The 20,350-nt window shown below is 47.1% G+C and overlaps 1 protein-coding gene across 1 annotated transcript; it reads right to left on the bottom strand.

The window, feature by feature from the left end:
- Positions 1 to 5: 5 nt before the first annotated feature.
- Positions 6 to 19,274, bottom strand: LOC307246872 (serine/threonine-protein phosphatase PP1-beta catalytic subunit). The gene is made up of 8 exons (XM_080022909.1): positions 19,164 to 19,274; positions 5,629 to 5,760; positions 5,055 to 5,285; positions 4,806 to 4,910; positions 3,278 to 3,349; positions 1,081 to 1,232; positions 864 to 998; positions 6 to 629 (listed from the first exon to the last, which is right to left on the bottom strand). The coding sequence occupies exons 1-8, from the start codon at positions 19,213 to 19,215 to the stop codon at positions 525 to 527; spliced, it is 984 nt and encodes a 327-aa protein (XP_079879035.1). The 5' UTR covers positions 19,216 to 19,274; the 3' UTR covers positions 6 to 524.
- Between the last annotated feature and the right edge of the window lie 1,076 nt (positions 19,275 to 20,350).

The raw sequence follows: 20,350 nt of genomic DNA, 5'->3' as shown, positions 1-20,350 counted from the left end.
GGACATTCACTTTGAAGAAGAAGGACGCAGGGCATCCAGGAGAGATTTATTCTGCAAAGTTATTTATTGAAAAACCCAGCAGTTGTCAAACGTGTGCGCGCGCGCGTGTGTGTGTGTGTGTGTTGGCGTGGTGGGGTTGTACAGTCAAACTGAACTACTTGTCGTTCTGTTGTAGAAGCGGGAAACAAGGAAAACGTGATCTGGCAACAGAACGACTCCCCTTTCCTAATTTATATATTTCTTTTATCGTTTAAACACATTCTTTCTTAAAAACATTGAGGTTACGCCGATGCGGAGAGAAAGCTTTTTGTGTGTGTGTGTGTGTGTGTGTGTTTGTGTGTGTGGACAGTTCGCCGAGCGCAATGGAAAGGAAAACCCAAATCAAAGCTGTCGCAGCGGCTCTGTCTGTGACTTTCTGTCGTTATTTTTGAAGAAGCTGCCGGGGGGGGGGGGGGGCTGCCGCTCATTCAAAACTCAACCCCTCTGTCCGTTTGTTCCCCCCCACCCCCCCGTCCGTCCTTCCTTCACCGCTTCTTCGGGGGCTGCGCTGTGCGGGGAGGGGTGACTGGCCGGCCGGCGTTCATCCCGCCGTACTGGTACTTCGCTTTCTTCTCGGACGGCTTCAGGATCTAGACGACAAAATCAAAACGGTGCCGTGTTACCGCGCCGTGAGATACGGTTTGAAAGCTCTTTAAACACCTCAGCCCTCTCCACTCAAACCCAAGTGAACAAACTCCGCGTGGTCACAGCCTGAGGTCAGGTCCCCAATGGGGTCGTCTCGTGCCTATTGTTGGACAATGACATCACGTTTCTAATGGACAATTGCCACCACCCTTCTCCACAGGCATCCTTTGGCCGCCAACCTGGAAGGAGCACATCAGGGTCTCGTCCACGCTCATCATGCCGCCGGCGTTGTCAAACTCCCCGCAGTAGTTGGGCGCCGAGAACAGCGTCACCAGCTGCCTCTTGGCGAAGAACTCGTAGCCGTCCTCCACCACCTGTGGGGGAGGGTGGGGTTAGACGCGAGGACGTGGCTCTTCAACCGTAGGGGGCGTGCGCTGTTTGGACGCGGCGCTGTACCTGGTGGGCTCTGCAGATGAGGTCCAGGTCGTGGCGGTTGAGGAACTTGCTGACCACGTCGGCGCCGAAGGTGAAGGAGACGCCCCGGTCGTTCTCGCCCCAGCCCTGCACGTCCTTGTCGGGGTCCGACCACAGCAGGTCGCACAGCAGGCCTGGGGGGGGGGAGACGCACCCAAAAATCCGCACCGGCGTTCATCATCGTACGACTTCGGGGATTAAGGCGTCAACCTACGTCGAGAACTTAACGACGCTGCCGAAAGTTTTGTAGGGCTTGTACGAATTGCACACTGGCCCTCGCCGTGTGTGATTATTGGGATCATAAGTATTCCTCCAGCCCTCCCACCGCGTCCGGGGCCCCAGGGGGAGAGGGAGACCATTTTGGGGCCTGAGCGACGGAGGCTGCCGCCGGCTGGAGGCTGCAGGCCTTATAAGGCCGCCTGGAGGGAACCGGGGGCTCCTTTCAGATTGAACCCGGAGTTAAAGACGCACAGCGTCGAAGGATTGCGAGGCTGCGGCAGAAGAAGTTTCATTCCGGGAGTGACAGCTATTCGCAGTGATGAGTGGGTTTTTTTTTTTTTGGTTTTTTTTGTATGGTTTTTTTTGGGAGTCTGAGTCTCTCAAAAAAAAAAATATATATATATAAAAAATGTGTTTGATTCAGTTGGTATAATGTAGTAACCCTAACCAGACTCACTAGCAGGCTTGAGTTGTAAACGGGTTTCACGGGAGTCCTTTAACTCCATCGAAATGATTGATTTTGATGGAGTTACTTTAATATGAATTACGCCTCATTTCCTAGACTTCAATTTAATCCCCAGTAATGATTTTTGGTTTGTGAGTCGACTCGCGGAGTCATTTAAAAGATTTGTTCGCTACGAACAAATCATCTGCGAGTCTTGCATCACCATTAGGCCATAATAATAATAATAAGTATAATAATAATAATAATAACAATCACAGTTCTACATGTTTCCGATGTTTCTAATGGTAAACAGAATCGTGCTATAGTGCCGTGGGAGTTTTCATCGCAAGGAGGTTGGGAAACACTTCAGGACACACAAGATGGAAAGCTATTCTAGGTGAGTGGGATGGATGCCCTCCAGAGCTTGACAGTAACTGTTGCCCTCGGCGGCCGGATTGCGTCGACTGGCAACCATTTTGTGGTGCGTCCGGTTGCCCCCTTTGGCAACCACTTTTTAACATAAATCGGGATGGCAACCCGTGCGCCCCGAAATAAACGCGTTTGTTGCCTGAGCGATATCTAAACCTCGCTGTTACAGTCGGGACAAGAACACTCACCTGTGTCGGTGCGTCTATTGACGTGCGGACTTGCACTTTTTAACGCCTTTTTATTCGTCGCCAGGTCACGTGGAAACAGTCAAAAGTAAACTCGTGCGTCCTGCTCGTAGATCAATTATAAAATCCCGTCGCACCGCGGAGTGTGTCACCTGCCGGGCTGCTGGCAGAGCTGTCAGCCCAGGATTTAATCACAGTGGACGGCAGTGGAGGTTATTACAGCCAGGGATGCAAACGACCCTTTTCGGCGCATGCTGCTCCCGCCGCCATCCACAATCGATTAACTCGTGGCCCGTCAAGACGCTCCAAAGCAGGGGGCGATGCTGCGCTCACAGGCTTGGAAAACGAATGCTCGTCGGAAGTGACAGTTCCGGGGAACTCGGGGAAAAACCCGTTGGCTACGTTACAATACGACAACCAGTTCTTATCTTTGTAGACGGACGCCATTGATAATGAGCGCGACTCAGATCTCATCTGGAGGGGAGCTACTTTTAAATGGAAAGATGAAAACGAGTGAAAATGTCAACCGCACTGTCTAAAAATGGCAGCCGAAATTTTCGTTTTTCGACAACCGAAGGCTGTTGCCTGTCTGGCAGCCACTTTTAAAAGTCAGCGTTGAGCCCTGCCTTGTAAGGCAAGTTTAACTATCTTGCTAATTTCCACCCGGGCCTTATTCAAATGTGGGTTCCCATCCTATCCAACTGTTTATCTGTTTATCACAGAAAAATGGCAGAAGAACAAAACATACAATACCCTGAGGACAAAATGTTGCTATGGTTCAATAGTGTTATTGGGTGGGGTTACGCTGTTATAACACCGTCGACTCTGTAATTAACTAGTACTTGTTGTGTAACTTAGTACATAATTGCTTATTTCCTATAGACCTGCGTGTGCGTGCTACCTGTGTCGGGCACGTCTGTCGGCCTCATTATGCGTCTGATCTGCTCCATGGACTGCAGGTCAGGAGAGAGTCCTGGTGGAGGGGAGAGGGAGGCAGAGTGGATCAAATCTCCTTCCAAAAAAAAGGAAAAACTTGCGCAGGGCATTAGCGTCGGTGCACTGGAAAACCTGACCTGGTTTTTTTTTGTTTGTTTTTTTTTAACACCGCGCAGGGTTAGAGATTTTGGTGGCTGAGATTAAATAAAGAGGGAGGTTTTTAATCGCTATAGATTCATACAGATTTGCACAACTTCCTATTTCGTCAGGATGTGAATTGTTGATACAGCATATTACCAAATTTTTCTTAATTTTTTTTACATTATGCAATATGCTCGACTCACATGTTTATTTTTTATTGTTTGTTTATTGCAAATCAATTTACTGGCAAATTTATATTTGTCAGTAAATTGATCTATATTTTAAGGTTTAACGTATACTGCTAAATCCTTCTATCTTTGAGCTTTCTAGGTTTATTTTGATAATTTTTAGGCTTCTATACATTTTTTTTTTTTTTTAATCATTAGCTAAACCCTCAAAATAAACCCTCAAAAAGGGACGATATAATAAGTATCGTGCCTATTTTCTGGTTTATTGTACATTTTCAGGTTTGTTTATTTTCAAGTGTTTCTACCTTATAGCTGATTTTTCGATTCATGGCATTTCGTCTGCCTTTCTATTTTAATTCTTATTAATGCGTTTGTTGTTTTTTTTATGTGAGCTGATGTGACCTCATCTAACAACAACAACAGCATCAACTGCACCAGCAGAAGGACAGATGTTCTCTTCAGTCCATTACCTGCCTCTAGGGTGAAAAACAAAAGCTTGTTGAGGCTTTTAGCCACTGTCCCCTAAATGCTCCAGCGACCTTCCTGGCAAACTGAAACCAGCGCCAACAGTCACTGCTGATTTTGGAACATTTTGTTTCTGTATAGTTAGTTAGTTAGTTTGATTATACCGTAGTATAGTGTAAGTTTTGTTTTCCCCCCATAGTAACCTGTTTTCTTCGGACCGTCACCATCGTTACTCTTTCTTTTAGTTGATCCAAATAGGTCATTCAAATAAATAAATCGCCTTTTTTGTCCATTTTTAGAGGGTTAGGGTTACAATACAGTGTAATAATACACTACTATTTTACTCTCCATAAAAGGAGAAAAAATGACTTGCTTGTAATAACACCAACATATTGTGATAACTTGCCGCATTTTATGATAAACATCTTGAATGCGTCGCAATATGTAATGAGAACGGCATACAACCAAGAATGCTTATCATAAAATGTGGGTGTTACATAATAAAGGTCAAATATATAATTAGAAAATGGGAAATATGAAAAATATGATTATATATGCATGCGTTTAATCCTTTGTTTGGTTTCGTCGTTTCTCCCCCAATTCCTCAGTTGATTCCATCCAAAGTGTGCACGCTCCGTTTTTCCGGAGATACCGTACGTATCAGCGCAAGCGCAAGCGCGTCTCGGGGAGGTGGCTGACCTCCGTGGCAGCAGAAGATCTTCTCGTCCACGATGGCGGCGATGGGCAAGCAGTTGAAGCAGTCCGTGAAGGTCTTCCACAGCTTGATGTTGAATCGGCGCTTGCCTGCAGAGAGAGAGAGAGAGAGCTCAACTTTCAATTTTCTGGCATAGAATGGAATAAAACGCTTAAGCCCGAGTTCTATGGACTGACTCCACCCAGGCAGTGAAGGGGTCTACGCGTGCAAAGGAGCCGCTCTGCGTGGCTTACACTCGTCGTAGAAGCCGTAGATTCGGTTGATGGAGGCGCACTCGTGGTTCCCCCGCAGCAGGAAGAAGTTCTCGGGGTATTTGATCTTGTAGGCCAGCAGCAGGCAGATGGTCTCCAGGGACTGCTTCCCTCGGTCCACGTAGTCGCCCAGGAACAGGTAGTTGGCCTCCGGCGGGAAGCCGCCGTACTCAAAGAGCCGCAGCAGGTCTGTGTACTGGCCGTGGATGTCGCCTGGACGGAACGTTTTAAAACGTAAATGATGACGGCTGTGATTTCAAACGATCGTATCGATCGTTTCCATTGTCGGATCGGTTCAGAAATTGAAACAATGGAATTTAATTGTTTCAGAGTATCAATCTCTTCAACCCAGCCTGAGAAACGATAGGAAAGAGATAGAATATTGTATTAAAATACCCAAAACACAAAAATATTGAGTGGCGAAAACAAACCAAAGTGGGGGAAAAAAAACAACATTGATGTCAAAACAGATGTAAGATGATGTTGGCTTCACTTTCTTTTTGACATTGAATTAGAACAATGCTGAACCTGTCACTGGAAACCACATCTCTCTCACCGCAGATTTTGAGCGGCGCCTCCAGCTCCAGGAGGATGGGCTGGCTGAGGAAGATCTCGCGGGACTTGATGCAGAGGCCGCGCACCTCGGCCTCCGTCATCTGAACGATCTTCCCGGGACGGCATCCTCGCACTGCGGTGAGGGGGTGGAAAGCGAAGTCGGTTGAAAACAACGGAGTTGCGCGCAGCGAGGAAGGATAAGCACTATCAAACCCCCCCCCCCCCCCCCCCCCCAAAAAAAACCCCATTGACGTGTCCTCCACAAAGACAAGACGCTCTGGGTTTCTTACAAGTGACCGTGAGAATATTTTCCTACCAAAAAAATCCCGTATTTGATACTAGAAACAGCCATTCAAAGCCTTCGTTGTGTATCCAAATTTATAATCTACTGATGGTAGGATAGTGGAAAAACTTTAATGTTTTTAGTCGAATAAAGCATGACATTTTTTTCAAGTGGGTTTTCTTTTCCTCAATTGAGACTCTGCACTCGAGGACATTCAGACTGTGATGGTCGTGTTTATTTTCCACTTTCACTTCACTTAAGTCTGTGGACTTAGGGTACACAGGGTGAGAATGGCGTCAAAGGCGCACTCTCCCTTGTACACGCAGTGAAACACCGTCGGGGAAGGGGAGACACGCCCGTGCAGTCGTGGGAATATTTCTCTGTGTGTTCACTGTGCAACGAAGTGGATGAACTTATATGTGACTTTATTACTCATCGCATGTGAATTGATTCGCAAACGTTAGCCAAAAGATTTATAATCAATTATTAAATTACTTTTTAATAAATTTAAAAAATACACAATCGAATGGCTCCAACAGTCAGTTGACACACCGCTGCAGTGCCCACATAGCCCCGTCTCCTCTCACTCAACCGCAATGCAAACTGGGTGCAGCAGAGAGATGACGTCATCAAGTAAAAACACAAGTGAGTATCATTTCACGTTCATCAGGATTTGGCGAAATTTCTAACAAAATAAATGAAATAATTTTACCTGAGTTACAAATGAAATTATTTTCATTTGAAATAAAGACAGACAGAGTGCAGATCTACTTAAGCAAACAGACAATGCAGACAAGGACATTAGTGTTGAATAAATGTCCATTTAAGTTACGCAATTTTGTGGGGCATCAGCCGCACTGATCTCTAAATATCTGCATCGGCCATTAAAAAACCCACATGGGTCGACCACTAATTTTGCCACAACACGTATGTGAAGGGATGCACATTTAAAGGAATTTCCTTAATCAACAGCTGTTTACCTTAACGATCATCGCTTAACTTATAACATAAAAACTAAATATGTTACGATATACAAATATGCATGTTATATTCCTCAATGAAAAGTGTATTGTTACAATTGAGAGGGCCATTCTTGTAGCATAACAAAAATAGAATATGAAGACATGTAGGCTACTTTCACGGGAAAAAACAATTGCGCTCCGCTAGCAGCATTGACATATTCCTTCGAGTAGCCTGACATCAGACAGGATTGTCAACTCATTGCACTCGGTTTCCATCTTCAGAATAATTAGTCGATTCGGTGGATTCGGAAGGTCTGGACCCAGGCAAACGGGAAAGGCGACAGTTGAACAATCTGCAGCAGGGCGCCGCCATGTTGGATCTGTACTCCCTTCCGTGTTCAGTGTTCAGTTAACTGTTTGATTTGAAATCTTATCGATTCAATTCATATAATACATAATGTATGTACCTGGAACATAAAATACATAATTATATATTATGAATTTTTTATTTTTTATAATTTTTATACTTAACACCCCCCCGACCCCGTATCTTTGAGTCTTTCTCAGGGCTTCGCCGGTGTTTGTCGCTACAACACTGAGCACGTGGGCCCCGCGAGGCCCCCCAGCTTCGGCTTGAGTTATTATTTTTCCGTGTGAACTTCAAAAACCAAAAATACAGGAGGCAGAGTTTATCCAACAGAGGCAGAGCCAGAAATAGCCTGAGTGGGCACCGGCCATGTTGATGCAGGAGCTTTCGGAGAACACACCCCCCTCCCCGCAAGCATTCTTAATGGAGGGAGCAGTGCGGCCGAGCTGCGGAGAGCTGACTAAGACTGCGGCTTGTCAGATGACACCAGCCCAGGCTGGAAACGCTCGCACTCGGTAAAAACAGATAACTGGGTCAAATCAGTATAGCCGGCTTGGATTATCTGAGGCGCCTGCGACTAAAAACAAAAAACAAATCAAAACAAAAAGGTACATCTATAATCACTGAACTCGATCGTGACTTTCCAGCGTTGTTTATTGACCTTGAGGTGACGACAGGATTCCGTGCTCGATGTGCCGTTCCGCAGAGTACACGCTGCCGGTGCAACGTGACCCCCGCGCTATTCCATCCCAGCACCCAACCTTTCTTTACCCCAACCCCAGCCAAACTGAACCTGGTCCCCGCATGCATGCACACCCTCCTCAATGACCCAAACGGTGAGGCTGGGCTATATTTAGAGCATTCTTAAAACGCAGGGCCCTCCATGCAAAATACAATATTGTGTAAACAGCGGCCTGTGGAGGGTAGGGGCATGACTGGCTTTTAACATGGAGCCGGGCGGGGCATCATAATATTGATAATACAGTGATACGAGACACTATCTATCTATCTACCTCGTCTCGGGCTGAAAGATTTTGAATAAGACGAAAATCCCGGGTTGTAAAAGGAGGCTTTGTGGATACGATTTCACAGGCCTAGAAGCACTATTATCCACACGATGAAAACAAAAAAACAAAACCAAACATTAACTGTCGCAGCCCTATCTTCTATTTTCAGCTCTTCCTGTGCGATTAATCGTGCAGCCCAGAGATGCAAATTCAAGTGAGTTTCCCGGATTGATAGTTGTTCACCATAACAAACAACCGTCGTTTAATTGACAACGTAAAAGCTAATGATGCCACCAGGCGATGGCGCTACGGTGCGTGGGGACCGATGCCACGTCGTGGACCGCAGAGATTTAGTGATTTGGTGCGAGGAGCAATTCCTCTCATTTCATTTCATTTCAAAATGTAAACTATTTATCTAAATATTGGAGTCATCACCAGAGCAACATATCGCCCGTTTAGTTTTTCCGTCGTACATCTCCCTCGCGCCGGGATTCTTTTCCCCCTCCCCCCGTGCCGTTATCCCGTTCCCGTCTACCGTGTTCCACCAGAACGCAGCATTACTTGTTGAGGAACAATGCATAGTAGTGTATTGTTAGTATAGTATAACATAGTATCAACATAGTACATTGTAGCCTCCTTTGCATCGGCAACCTCTCGTTTTCGATGCGTAACCATGTTTGTTGTTTGGCGTTCCTCTGGAAGCGTCCGTCTACTTCTACTTCCTTCTCCACTGGGCATTTTTTCTCTCGACTGCCCCCTTTTGTTCCGGTGAGTACTACTACTTCCTGGCTGGGTATTTTTATTTTAAAATTATAATTTTTTCTTGGAGCACCCTCCGCTGCAAAGACTCCCGTTGACACAATAACAACAAGACCCCAGATTATTCAGTTGTTATCCATAAGACAAAATCTTAAGACGATTAATTATTAACACCCCTAGTGCAGCCCTAATAACACCTGGGACTTTGGTTAATGTCATTTGGTTCAATGTTGTGGCGGACCAAGGGGGCGTGGTCAAGCCGGCGCTGAGCTCAGCTGCCGGGGGATCGGACGAATCAGGGGAGCTCCTCCCTTGGTTCCCCGGATCCCCAGCGGCAGAGCGGCCCCGGGATGGGATCCTGAACCGCCTGTCTGCAGCGCCCCCTTGGTCCGCCACAGGTGTCTTACAGGTGTCTTTCGGGCTGCATTGTAGTAAAGCAATGCGCATTTCTGAAACTAGCTCTAGCTTTTCTAATCGACGCCTCTACCTGCTTGGTCAACAATTGTGTTTCTTGTGTGTAAATATCTTCACCACTAGCCGCCCCCAAAATATCATCAAATAATCCACATTTAGATTTTGGTGAAAGAGTTTGTGATATTTGGTGTCGGTGACAACATTGTCACGAAGTACTTGAACACTCTGAAAGCCACGACGTCTTTCATTCATTGCTTTAGTAATGGCGACACTTGAGCAGGGTGCAGTCTGTGCGCACACACCGGAAGAAAGGTGTGAGGGAAGGGAGTGCTGCGAGAGAGAGAGAGAGAGAATTTGATTGTGCCCGTGCAGATAGTGCCCTCAGGAGTGAATTCGCACTCTACCTTCTCTTGGGCGTGGCGTGTTTGCAAGTCTGTGTTGATTCAGCTGACGCGGGGAGGGCCCGACGTAGGACAACACACACACCTAAGAAACCTCAACCAACACCACAAGTCACTTGTCTGGGAGGATCCCCTTTCACTTCATCTGTGAGATAAATGACAGACACAGACACACGTGGAGCTTGACCGACCAGCAATTTGGTGACCTTGACGTCGGATCAGATCGCTACAGACTTGTGTGGAGGAGATATCCCAGCGTTCCACCAATATAGAGGGAGTTAGAATGACAGCGAGAGGGGTGTTTCCGAAGCTGGTCGCCATGGAAACCCAGCAGAGACCGCCGAATGTGTTGATGAGAGCTGTGGGGGCTGGGGTAGGTAGGTAGGAGATGATTTATGGATATAGTGGCACCGCTCGTCTGCTGAATACTGAAAAGCCATCTGACAGCCTGGTGGGGAACACTTCCTGCTCTCAACAGGCATCCACGCTTGTGGGAAGATGTCGATAAGGATCATAATAGGGTGCCATGTCATAAAATCGTAATTGTTGCCGGCGAGATCACATCCCTGTGTTTCAATACACGATTAATTTAAACCACACCGATAAGAGTTTCATTCTTAGGGTTGTGTTGCACAGTGAGTAGTGCCGGCGGACTGACATGCAGATTGACGGTTCAATCGTCGAAGGACATTAATGACACACCATTTATTTTATTTTTTTTATCCGCCAGAACACCGAAACGGCGTAAGTGCAGTTCACCGTGTTCGATCGTAGTCCGTGTTTAACAAGTGATCTGATCACACTCGCGTGATAGGACAGCTGCACATACGGTCCCTCATGTCGCAAATCAGCGGCAGAACTGCTTTACGGCAATATTTTACGTCACGGTGCTTTAAGGTATCTGCACATGGACGCAAGCGTGGGAGCGAGTGTAAACAAACATGGATGCAGGTAGGCCGGTAACGATAGCCAGCTTTGTCGGACGATATATTGTCCCAGAAATAATTGCGATAAACACCATCATTTTAAGGCCATTTTTGACCACTGATATAATGATAATATAATACCATAATAATGCAAGTACACCCTTTCAAATAGCAGTGAACTTTTGATCCTTAAGAATACTAAATACTAAAATATCCTAAATAAATAAAAAATAAATAAAATAAAACCACACAACAAAAACAATAAATAAAATACTCTCAGGTTCTTCATTTCTAAATTGTGGATTTAGAAATACATTTTTCTCAGATTTTTTTTTTTTTTTTTTTTAACCAAAATACAGATTTGTAGATTGTAGTATTTGATATTTTCCCATTATTATTGCATTATATGTATTGATGACAACTCCTTCCGTAACGTGTTTTTATTAACTTTGAAACGTACAACATTTAGCCTAAATTAGGTCATTTAGCTGGCACTTTGGTTCAAAACCCTTTCCAAATATATTTTTTCACAAGTTCAAATATAAGTAGAGTAGTTACGGATATAAAAAACAGATTGGTGTTATGATGTTACAGATTGCAAGTCGTTTTTGATCGTAAATGCCGACGTGACTTGAATGCAGCATCTGTAGGAGTTACAGTGACAGAGAGTCCATCGTGGATTCTCGCGTAGATAAAACTCAGCCAGGGACTATAGTCGTGGTCACTGTGAAAACTCTGTGAAAAAAGGAGGAGATCACGATTTCGGAGGATTCTTCCGTCCCGGGGTACTGTTTGGGTTTTGTCACGTTGGCACTTGGAGTAGCGATGTCGCTCCCCGGCGCTGTGCAAACATGCGGCACGCTGCGCCCAAGTCTCATAAAAACCCTGCTGTTTATATAGTAATTATCACAACAGGGCTGGATGCAGGAACGTGGCACTTCGGGAAATTAAAATTACTCATTGGAAGGATCATAGATTATCAGAGCATCTGCCCATCTGCTACCCCACCGCAACAACAGAAGGTGACAGTTTTACTACATTACTACAGTAGAAGACACAGGTAGCGTCAGTTCAACTTCATTTGCCTTTTACTACCAGCGTTCGCAACTTTTTTTCGTTGTAAATAGCAATTACATGCGTTTGGACGATTGAAATTTTGATTGAAAAATCGCCCAAGTCTAGATACCAATAATCTCGATTAACAATTGTTAAATGACGCTACGGGCAGCAACACACGGGGTCCAGTTCAGTCGTGTTGGGTGTGTTTTACAGTTTCCCGGGTTCTCTGAAAGGCAGCACGATCTCCCGTGTTTTACCCAGCATGGGCTCCCCCCCGGTGTGTCGTCTCCAGGAGCAACCACTATGCGGCGTACGCAGCGCAGCTCTCCTGCCTTTAAACCAAACGTCCATGTTTGCCTCTAAACCAGAACTTCTCACTGTTAGAATTCACCGTGTTGTGTGTGTGTGGAAATAGAGCTGCACTCTCAGTGACGGGTGGCCGTCACTTATTTGTTGAGTTTTTTCCTCGGATGACATTTTTACAGCAAGATACGTTTCCAATGTAAAACGAAAAACATTATTATTTCCCTGCGTAATTACCATTGCACGACTTCTATTTTTCCGACGCCACCTTGGATTTTGAACTTCTCGTTGAGTCGCACATTACAGTTTTTTTTGAGGGACGCTCTGTCGACATTTCAAGGATTATTTCCTATTATTTTTTTCCATTAATCCAGCCAAGTAATGTGGACCACGGATATCAACAAAACAGATCAACTACAAGGTAAGGAGCTTTATAAATACATACACACACATTATAGGCCTATCCTTTGGGCTGGACCCCCAATTAGTCAGTTATTGCACTTTAACCAGATTTTTGCCTTTTTTAGCTTTTTATTTATTTCCTTTGATGGAAAAAAAAAATTCTCATCTCACTTCTATCCACTCTATCCTTCATCTTTTGTTTCCAATCTTTTCACTTTATTTATTTTATCTGGTGTGTTCGCTTTTACCGTCTGTATCATCTCCTTTTTTTTTTTCCTGTTTATTACACATAAACACACATTATACCTAAACACACAGTCTTTGTGCAATGTGCATGAAATGTGATGTATAAGTAAGTTTAGAGCACAATTTACCAGTGTGTGTCAGCAGTTGTTTACTTGCACGGCGGTGAGAGGAGACAGACGACGGGCTTCAACCTCATTGGCGGCCATGTTGGAATGAGAGTGGGCGGCGCTGGTGGGTTTACACGATTCTTTTAGGAGCCTTTCGATGGATGGGAACTTCTCCACTTTGTTATTCATCACCCCTCATTTGGCAGTGCTTTGGTGTGCTGTGTGAGCCTCCCCCTCTCCCTCTCTCTCCCTTTCATGACATTTGTAATGCCAAAACACGCGACAAATGTTACAATTCCTAATGAGGGATAATTAAAACAGACAAAAACAAGGAGGAATATAATATCACAATACACGGGGTACAGCATATTCTTTTTAGGTACGAATCAGTTTTTTTTGGTCGCTGTGAAATGCATCACAATTTACTGAACGTGCAAACATCGTGGAGTTACGTCCATAGTAGTTTTTTAAATTCTTATATATTGTGACTGACCTTCAGACAGCGGGGGTTGGTGGCATTGTGTCTCGTGTACGTCAAATATAACGACGATAACTGTCGAATGTACGTAATTAATTTGTTGAATTTTTTCCTTGTTTTGCATTTCCGGTAAGTTAAGCTTCCATGAAATACGAAAATCCTCGCGGTATTCCTGTGAGTTATCATTCCACGGCTTCTATTTTCCCGCGCCCCCGCTGGATCTTGAACGCATCACCCATTCGCACATTTCGGTGGTTTCGACTGGACATGGTGACAGGTTTTTGTGCACTACTTTTTGTTGTATTTTTCATTCATCCGGCAAAGTAATGGGGACTAAGGAGATAAAATATCAATTGAACAGATCTACTGACCTCTACCAGGTAGGAAGCTGTATAAATATACACCTAAATTGATAGTTTGGTAACGTCAAAACACCACAGAGTGACCGAGTCTACGCCGCACACTGGACACGGTCCAACTGGACATTCTCAATCGGAGTCTGTACATTGATGGTTAATAGTATGATTATGTCATAAAGTGTCTTACTGTGAATCTCATCTCGTTCATTTTGTCTATGTCAGTTAATCAAGACTGTTGAAAACGTTGAGTGACAGTTGTTCGGTTTTTCACTAACATCTGCTCCGTATGTGTATTGATTTGGATGAAATTTAAACCACGAGATCCTTGTGACACACCGGTTTAAAACGAAACCTCAACCGTGTTCGTAGGCTCCGCCGAACCACATCTTCCAGATAACTTTCGCTGGGATTGGACATATTTCGGCGTGAAATGCATTGGACTGTGTCTGTGTTATGGATCTAATTTGGTCGTTTTTTCGCTTATTTCTGCCCGGTATGCAAATCGATTTGGATGAAACTTCAACCACGAGCTCTTCGACCGTCGACCGTGTTCACGTGTTGTGCCGAAGTTGGTGTTCCAAATAGTTTGAGATTTCAAAATTCTGAGAATTTTCCCCCTGAACAATAACAGTAGTGTTCCAGTGTTATTTAAAGGTAAGAGCCTGCGGCATAGGGGATGCTAGAGTTCTATTGTATAAGAGACGCTTCGCACTGACACATCCACACATCATTATTGAGCTCCTCAAGACAAGCTGAACAAAGGAAAGTTTCCGGATGTTTCTTGAAGTCATCTAAACCATCCCTTCTTCCCCGCCAATGCTGGCTACTGGCTTCAGGTTCTCCGCTTTACATGCAACCCGCCTTGCCTCTCCCTGCGCTGCCGCGCCAAGAACCGCAGAAGCCGCCCGGTTACCTCCATGGGAGCCGGCAACACCATTCCACTCCCCCAACTCCTCGCTGGTTCCCACCATAAAAGAAAAAAAAACAAAAAAAAAAACAACAACGACCCTCAGTTCCCTGACCCCAAACGCCAGCCACCTTTCACTCTCCACAAGTGAATTCTCCGAATGTCTGAGAGGAGGTTGGGAAGACAGCCAAACCCGCCTTTTGTCGAGGGAGCGGAGAGAGGGCTGTTGCAACATTGTTTACCCAAACTGCAAGACTTCAGGCAAGCCGGACAAATGGTCAACAAGCTGGGGTTTCGCCTTTCCCATTTTAAGTCCCATTGCCAAAAGAAGGTGAAAATGCAGTGTCGTTAACACTTAGAAATGTATATCCTTAAAAAAGAGGGGTGGGTGCTAAATAGAGGTTAGCCGGACTCCCGTCTGCATCCTTGGCTGCGAAGGTGGAGTCGAGGAGGTCAAAGCGTTTTTCCATCCATTATTATTTTTTTAAGCAGGAGTTCACTCTTGCGCATAAGTGGTGTCAGAAAAGGAGGGGGAGAGAGAGAGAGAGAGAACGAAAGGGAGGGAAGATTAAAAAAAAAAAAAAAGTGAATCACTGGAAGAATGCTCCTTGGAGGCATTACCATATATGGTCGCTCCTGTGGGGAGGTAGAAAGAGGAAGTGGCCCTGTCAGTCTGGATGGAGGGAGACAGGGAGCGAGCGAGAGAGAGAGAGAGAGAGAGAGAGATCGGACAGTGACACACACACACACACAGTCTGACGAAACACAGCCCAAGTCAGTCCACTTCAACAACCTGGGGGGTGGTTAACAGTCAACACGGGGCTGATAAATGATGCGGTCGTAACTTCAAGTTTCCCCGATTGGCATCCGGTAGTACAACCAATTAAACCGCAAACAGGCAGCGAGTTGTACTTGAGGGGCCGGCGGGGTGCCTGTCATCCCTTCCCTGTGCCCTCGATTCGGTTGCGCTGGGGAACACTCGCTGTGCATCTAAAGCTGCTGTGACTCTGCATGTTTTCGGGGGTCGGCGGTGCGGTCTCTCCCTCGGGAAAACTGTGACCCCCCCCCCTCGCTCCGGACGAGAAGCAGAGGCGCCGGATTTTGGGAGCAGAAAATCCCAGCAATGCTCCGGCTCTGAGGAGGTTTTGTTTTGCCCGCAAGTTGAATGGCCGTCTTTGTGAGCGGAGAGAAAGGGCGAAATTGAGAAGAGCGGTGCTGAAAATGAAGAAATTGGAGGGTGGGGGGCAAAGTGAGAGACTGCGAAGAAGGAAACAGACCGAGAAGGCGTGACGGGAAAGTGAGGGTCGAGAGGACAGAGAAGTGGTTTCAGCACCCCCGGGGAGACGAGGAGGGGATTGGAGAGAAAAAAAAAAAAAAAAAAAAAGGCAGCGCTGGGCGAGCTTTGTGCTGCGCTTGGTGCCATGGGGGGAGCGCGCGCCACACCACAAAGGCTCCGCCATTGTTGTTTGTTGTGTCCACATTGGCGTGCCACGCTAGCCCCGCGGGCGCTGCGCTGGAAATCCTCTGCATCGACAACAAGCAGGGCGGCATTTATTCTGTGCGACCATTGTGAGGGATCGAAAAACAAACAGAAAAATGAAAGCCCGTCCCGAGCTCGGAACCGCATTAAAGGTGGACTGTGACTGCCGTGTCTCCACTTGGTCCTTGTTCAACTGCCTTCGACTCACCCAAAACTAAGGACTCTAAATCTTGGTGGTCTGGGGTATTTTTCTACATTTACGATCTTTTATTAAAAAAAAAAAACAACAAAAAAAAAAGAAAAACCAACCAAACTCCGTTCTTTCAAAGTGAACTTGGTCTGTTTTGTGGGTCTGCATCGTAAGTGGGCCGGAAAGAGCGCTTTCTGGTCCGTTTGAGTTCTCGGGGGCCACTTGTTGCTTGTGCCTGAGCTGTTCGCCGGCTCAGACCCCGGCGCTCCAAAAAGGGATTATGGGTAATTTGGGACAGCCGTCATTTAATCCGGTCCTCATTCCAGATTTGAAGAGGGGCGGAGGTTTCCCCGCTGGACCGGCTCGAACCGACATCTGCGGCGGCGGGGTCGATTTTTCCCGGAGCGCTGCACTCAACAGGACTTGGACTGAACGCAGGACGTTTCCAAAGTGCAGATGAGTGACGACGGCTCGATTCCGAGGAGCGCGCCTCTCAGGTTGCGTGCCCATTGCGCGCTCGAGCACTTTCCATTTTATTCCCTTTTACTATCCGTCCCATCCCATTCCTTCCTCCCTGCCTCGTTCCGTCCCTCCTTGGCGGGCTTATGTATGGGGCCATGGTGTTGATTGTGCCACGTTCGAGTCTCGCGGGGCCCCGCAGGCCACCTGTGATGGAGGGGTGAACAGAGGGCCAGTTGTTGGCGGAGCCCACGTTGTGTGGGTTTAGTGTTGGGCCTGGAATAGCCGGACTCCATAACATAGACGCGCCCCAGCACCAATAAAAAAAAAATAATGGGGGAAAAACAGCAAGAGCAGGAGGGAAGAGACTACGAAACACCAAAACAAACAGTGTTACGCTTGTGGAGAGGCCGCAAGAAGCTCTCTGGTGAACGGGACGTTGTTGTTTTTTTTTATTCCACGAACGGGGGAGTTCCTAAACACTGAAATGACGCTCGATTCCCACCGGGACGCGGGCGGCGTGCACCGCCGTCCCCGCCGGCGACGGGACTCTGATGTGCTCAGACGGGCCGCGGCCGCGAGGGGAGACTCAACCTGGGAGCTTGCGCGCGCATTCCAACGGCGCCGACGCGGTACAAGGTGTAAACGTCAAGAACACAAAGACGCTGATTCACGCCGACAGCTCCCCTTGTGCTGCGCCCAAAAAGGGAAGATGACTGCCTCGAAGCCTCGTCCGCAAACTGCAAGTTCAGCGGCAACGGAACATTGATTTTCATGGCTTGTAATTTGATACCGTTAACATTGTAACCCTTCCTTCAAGCACCTTGGAAACTTCAGTTATATTTGCCGAGACTACTTTCCTGCGCAAACTATTCTCGCAGGTACGCTGGCAAGCAGGGAGCACATCTCTGTACGGCGAATGAGAAGCGCCAGCAGAAGTGTCAGGAGAGGTAGAAATCGGCCGCGACGGGAGCGCCGTCTCTACATTGCAGGTGACGCCAAGAGCGACTGTTGAGACGCGACGTGGGGAGTCGCCGGGGCGAGCCGGAGGAAGGCGACGAAGGAGTGCGAGCCTGTGGCATTAGTGGACGTGATCGGCCTTCTTCGCCGCCCCCCCCCCCCCCCCCCCCCCGCGCGTGTGTGTGCCCCCCGAAAGGGTGAATGATAACTACGGGGGACGCTGACATCGAATGGCCGCAAGAGTGAGAGAGGACCCCTGTGTTAAAGGGGGAGGAAACCCCTCTCTCCATCTCTGATTTAAGGAGGGTAGCCCGCCAGTGTTACCATAAGGAGGAAATACTAAACAAAGCTGCATTTGTGTCAAGTAAAAACCGTTTAGAAGCAATTTACCTGTTTGAATCACAGCAACTTAAATGTCTGGGTGCCTGGGTGCCTGGGGTCCTTATCTCGAGAGATAAGCCCCGGAGATGCCCGCGTGTCGGTGGGAAAAATCGGGTCTCTTCGGACCGAACGGTGACCTCCTGAGGAGGAATAGGCAAAAGCACAGTCTGCTGCGGGCAACGGCACGGACGAAATTGAAATACGGGGGTTGAATTCAGAGCAAACGGACGACGAGAGCTGGCCAACCGGATAAAAATGGGAGTGCGCATCTGGAAGCCTTTAGGGCCACATCCGGCTAATTTCCCCCCGACCTGGGTTCCCTCCCAGGCTGAATAAGAAGCAGGCAACTGCGTAGCCAGCAAACTATTTTGGCCGGGCTCAGAATAGAGGCACCATTTTCCAGCGGCGCTGCTTGGCCCTTCTGCAGCCCGGCGCGCCAGGAAGACGGGGCACACGGGGCACCGGCGCAAAACGATGGAACGTCCCCAATCACCTCCATGGACATAATCGTTGACGTGTCTGTTCATCTTGGCGGAGTTTATCAGCACAGGCTGTGTGTGTGTGTGTGTGATGTAAACTGCATTCAATTGGCCAGCTGGGCCGACTAAATATTTACCTTCAACGCTCCAAACTTAAATCCAAACTGATACAGTGTCACCTGGCCGCTGGGCGATATTGACGAAATCAAACATCGCAATACTTAAACCTCGATATCAATACTTTTCCGATATTTTATTGTACGTTCAACCCAAGACAGAACAGCGAGAACAGCCTATGAAGTTCCGAAAGCTGCTACGTGGCTGCAATACAGGCTCAATGGCGACACTTGCGTTGGCAACGTTTACATCTCCTACGATAACGACAGCCCTGGACGACGCCTCGTCTCCCGTCGCGGTAGCGCTACGTCGCCGGGGCCATACACGCGTGAAAACGTTGGAAGTAAGGACGGGTATGAACAGTGCCGCTCGCACACACACCGGATTACCGAACAGGTCGAGCCTCTTCCGACGAAAATAAAAGTTGTGCCCCCTCTCTCACAAACACACACACACACACGCGTGTACACAAATACTGCGACCAACTCACCCTCCAGTAACCTGGAAATCAGCGAGTCCACGTCCAACTCCCCCTCCGCCATTTCTGTAAGTGAGCCGCGGAGCCGAGGCGCTCGCCTGCTTTGACAGGCGAGCGGGTCCCCCCTCGGACTCGGTGCCGCCCCCCGCAGGCCACGGGCGGCGCTGGCCGCGTCCCGGCGACGGGGGGGGGGGGAGGCCCGACCCTCTTGAGACTCGGCTCCGGGCGAGTCACTCGTCAGAAGACAAGAATCATTTCATCGCGTCGTAATTGCTTATCTTCGTGTAATGCAAAGTGTAAATCAGTCGCCTCCAATATGAATTATGTGAGCTGCCATGCCCCCCCCCCCCCACACACACACGCACATTGATTTAAACCGCACATATGTTCAGTTCACAGTCTGTTTATTCTACCAAGTACTTTTTTTAAATACACGAAAAAATGTGTCCCGGGAAGAGTTTGTGAAATGTTATAAAAAAAAACCCCAAAACGGGCTGTTTGAGGCGGATGCGTGACGCGGGAAAGAAATGCGGGGTTCAGTCGCATTCTTTTCGACACAACAGTCACAGACCAGTATTCATACAGCTTTCGATACGTCGGTCACGGAAAGGTATTTTATTGATATGCATGTGGGATACAATCGTCTGAATTCCCTTGTGGTTGTATGATGGAACAAATTGTGAATAAAATCAAATCCAGTAATCCTCACGTGTTCGCCACGTCACGGTTCAGTTCAGTTGCGTGTTTACGAATATAACTGTGTATTTATTAATAAGTCATGTTACCGTATCCGTCGTTTTACCCCCCCCCCCCCCCCATTGTTAGGTGCACATGTTATTGTTATTATTGTTTTCATTTTTATTTCGCCCAACTGTTAATATGTCATAATTTACAGTATCTGTCGTTATTATTCCCCGATTGTTCGGTGCGCTGGCAGCCCCGCTCATGTTATTATGATGATGATTATTATTATTATGATTATTATTATGATTATTATTATTATTATTATTTCGCCCAGCGGTTTTGAAAATATGAACTATGGGAAGGGTGATCTTTTTTTTTTCCCCAGCACAAACCCGGTTACTTGTTTAGTGTAGTTTTTGGACCATGTTTGCCTTTCCGGTGACCCGCATCAAATTGTAATGCGGTATGAGCGCCCTCTGCTGCCGTTATTCAACACTATCGCCTGCGTGCGTGGG

The sequence above is a fragment of the Zeus faber genome (assembly GCF_960531495.2).
Source record: "Zeus faber genome assembly, chromosome: 22".
Lineage (NCBI taxonomy): Eukaryota > Metazoa > Chordata > Actinopteri > Zeiformes > Zeidae > Zeus > Zeus faber.
The sequence above is the reverse complement of the archived record's forward strand: the minus strand, read 5'-3'. Positions and strand labels throughout refer to the sequence as shown.

Bases quoted from the DNA above. Each gene is read 5' to 3' on its own strand.
- LOC307246872 (XM_080022909.1), bottom strand. From the start codon at position 19,215: ATGGCGGAGGGGGAGTTGGACGTGGACTCGCTGATTTCCAGGTTACTG. The intron at 1,233-3,277 runs GTAGCACGCACA...CCCCCCCCCCAG, and splicing joins GACAGACGTGCCCGACACAG to GCCTGCTGTGCGACCTGCTG. The intron at 630-863 runs GTTGGCGGCCAA...TTTGTCGTCTAG, and splicing joins CCCTGATGTGCTCCTTCCAG to ATCCTGAAGCCGTCCGAGAA.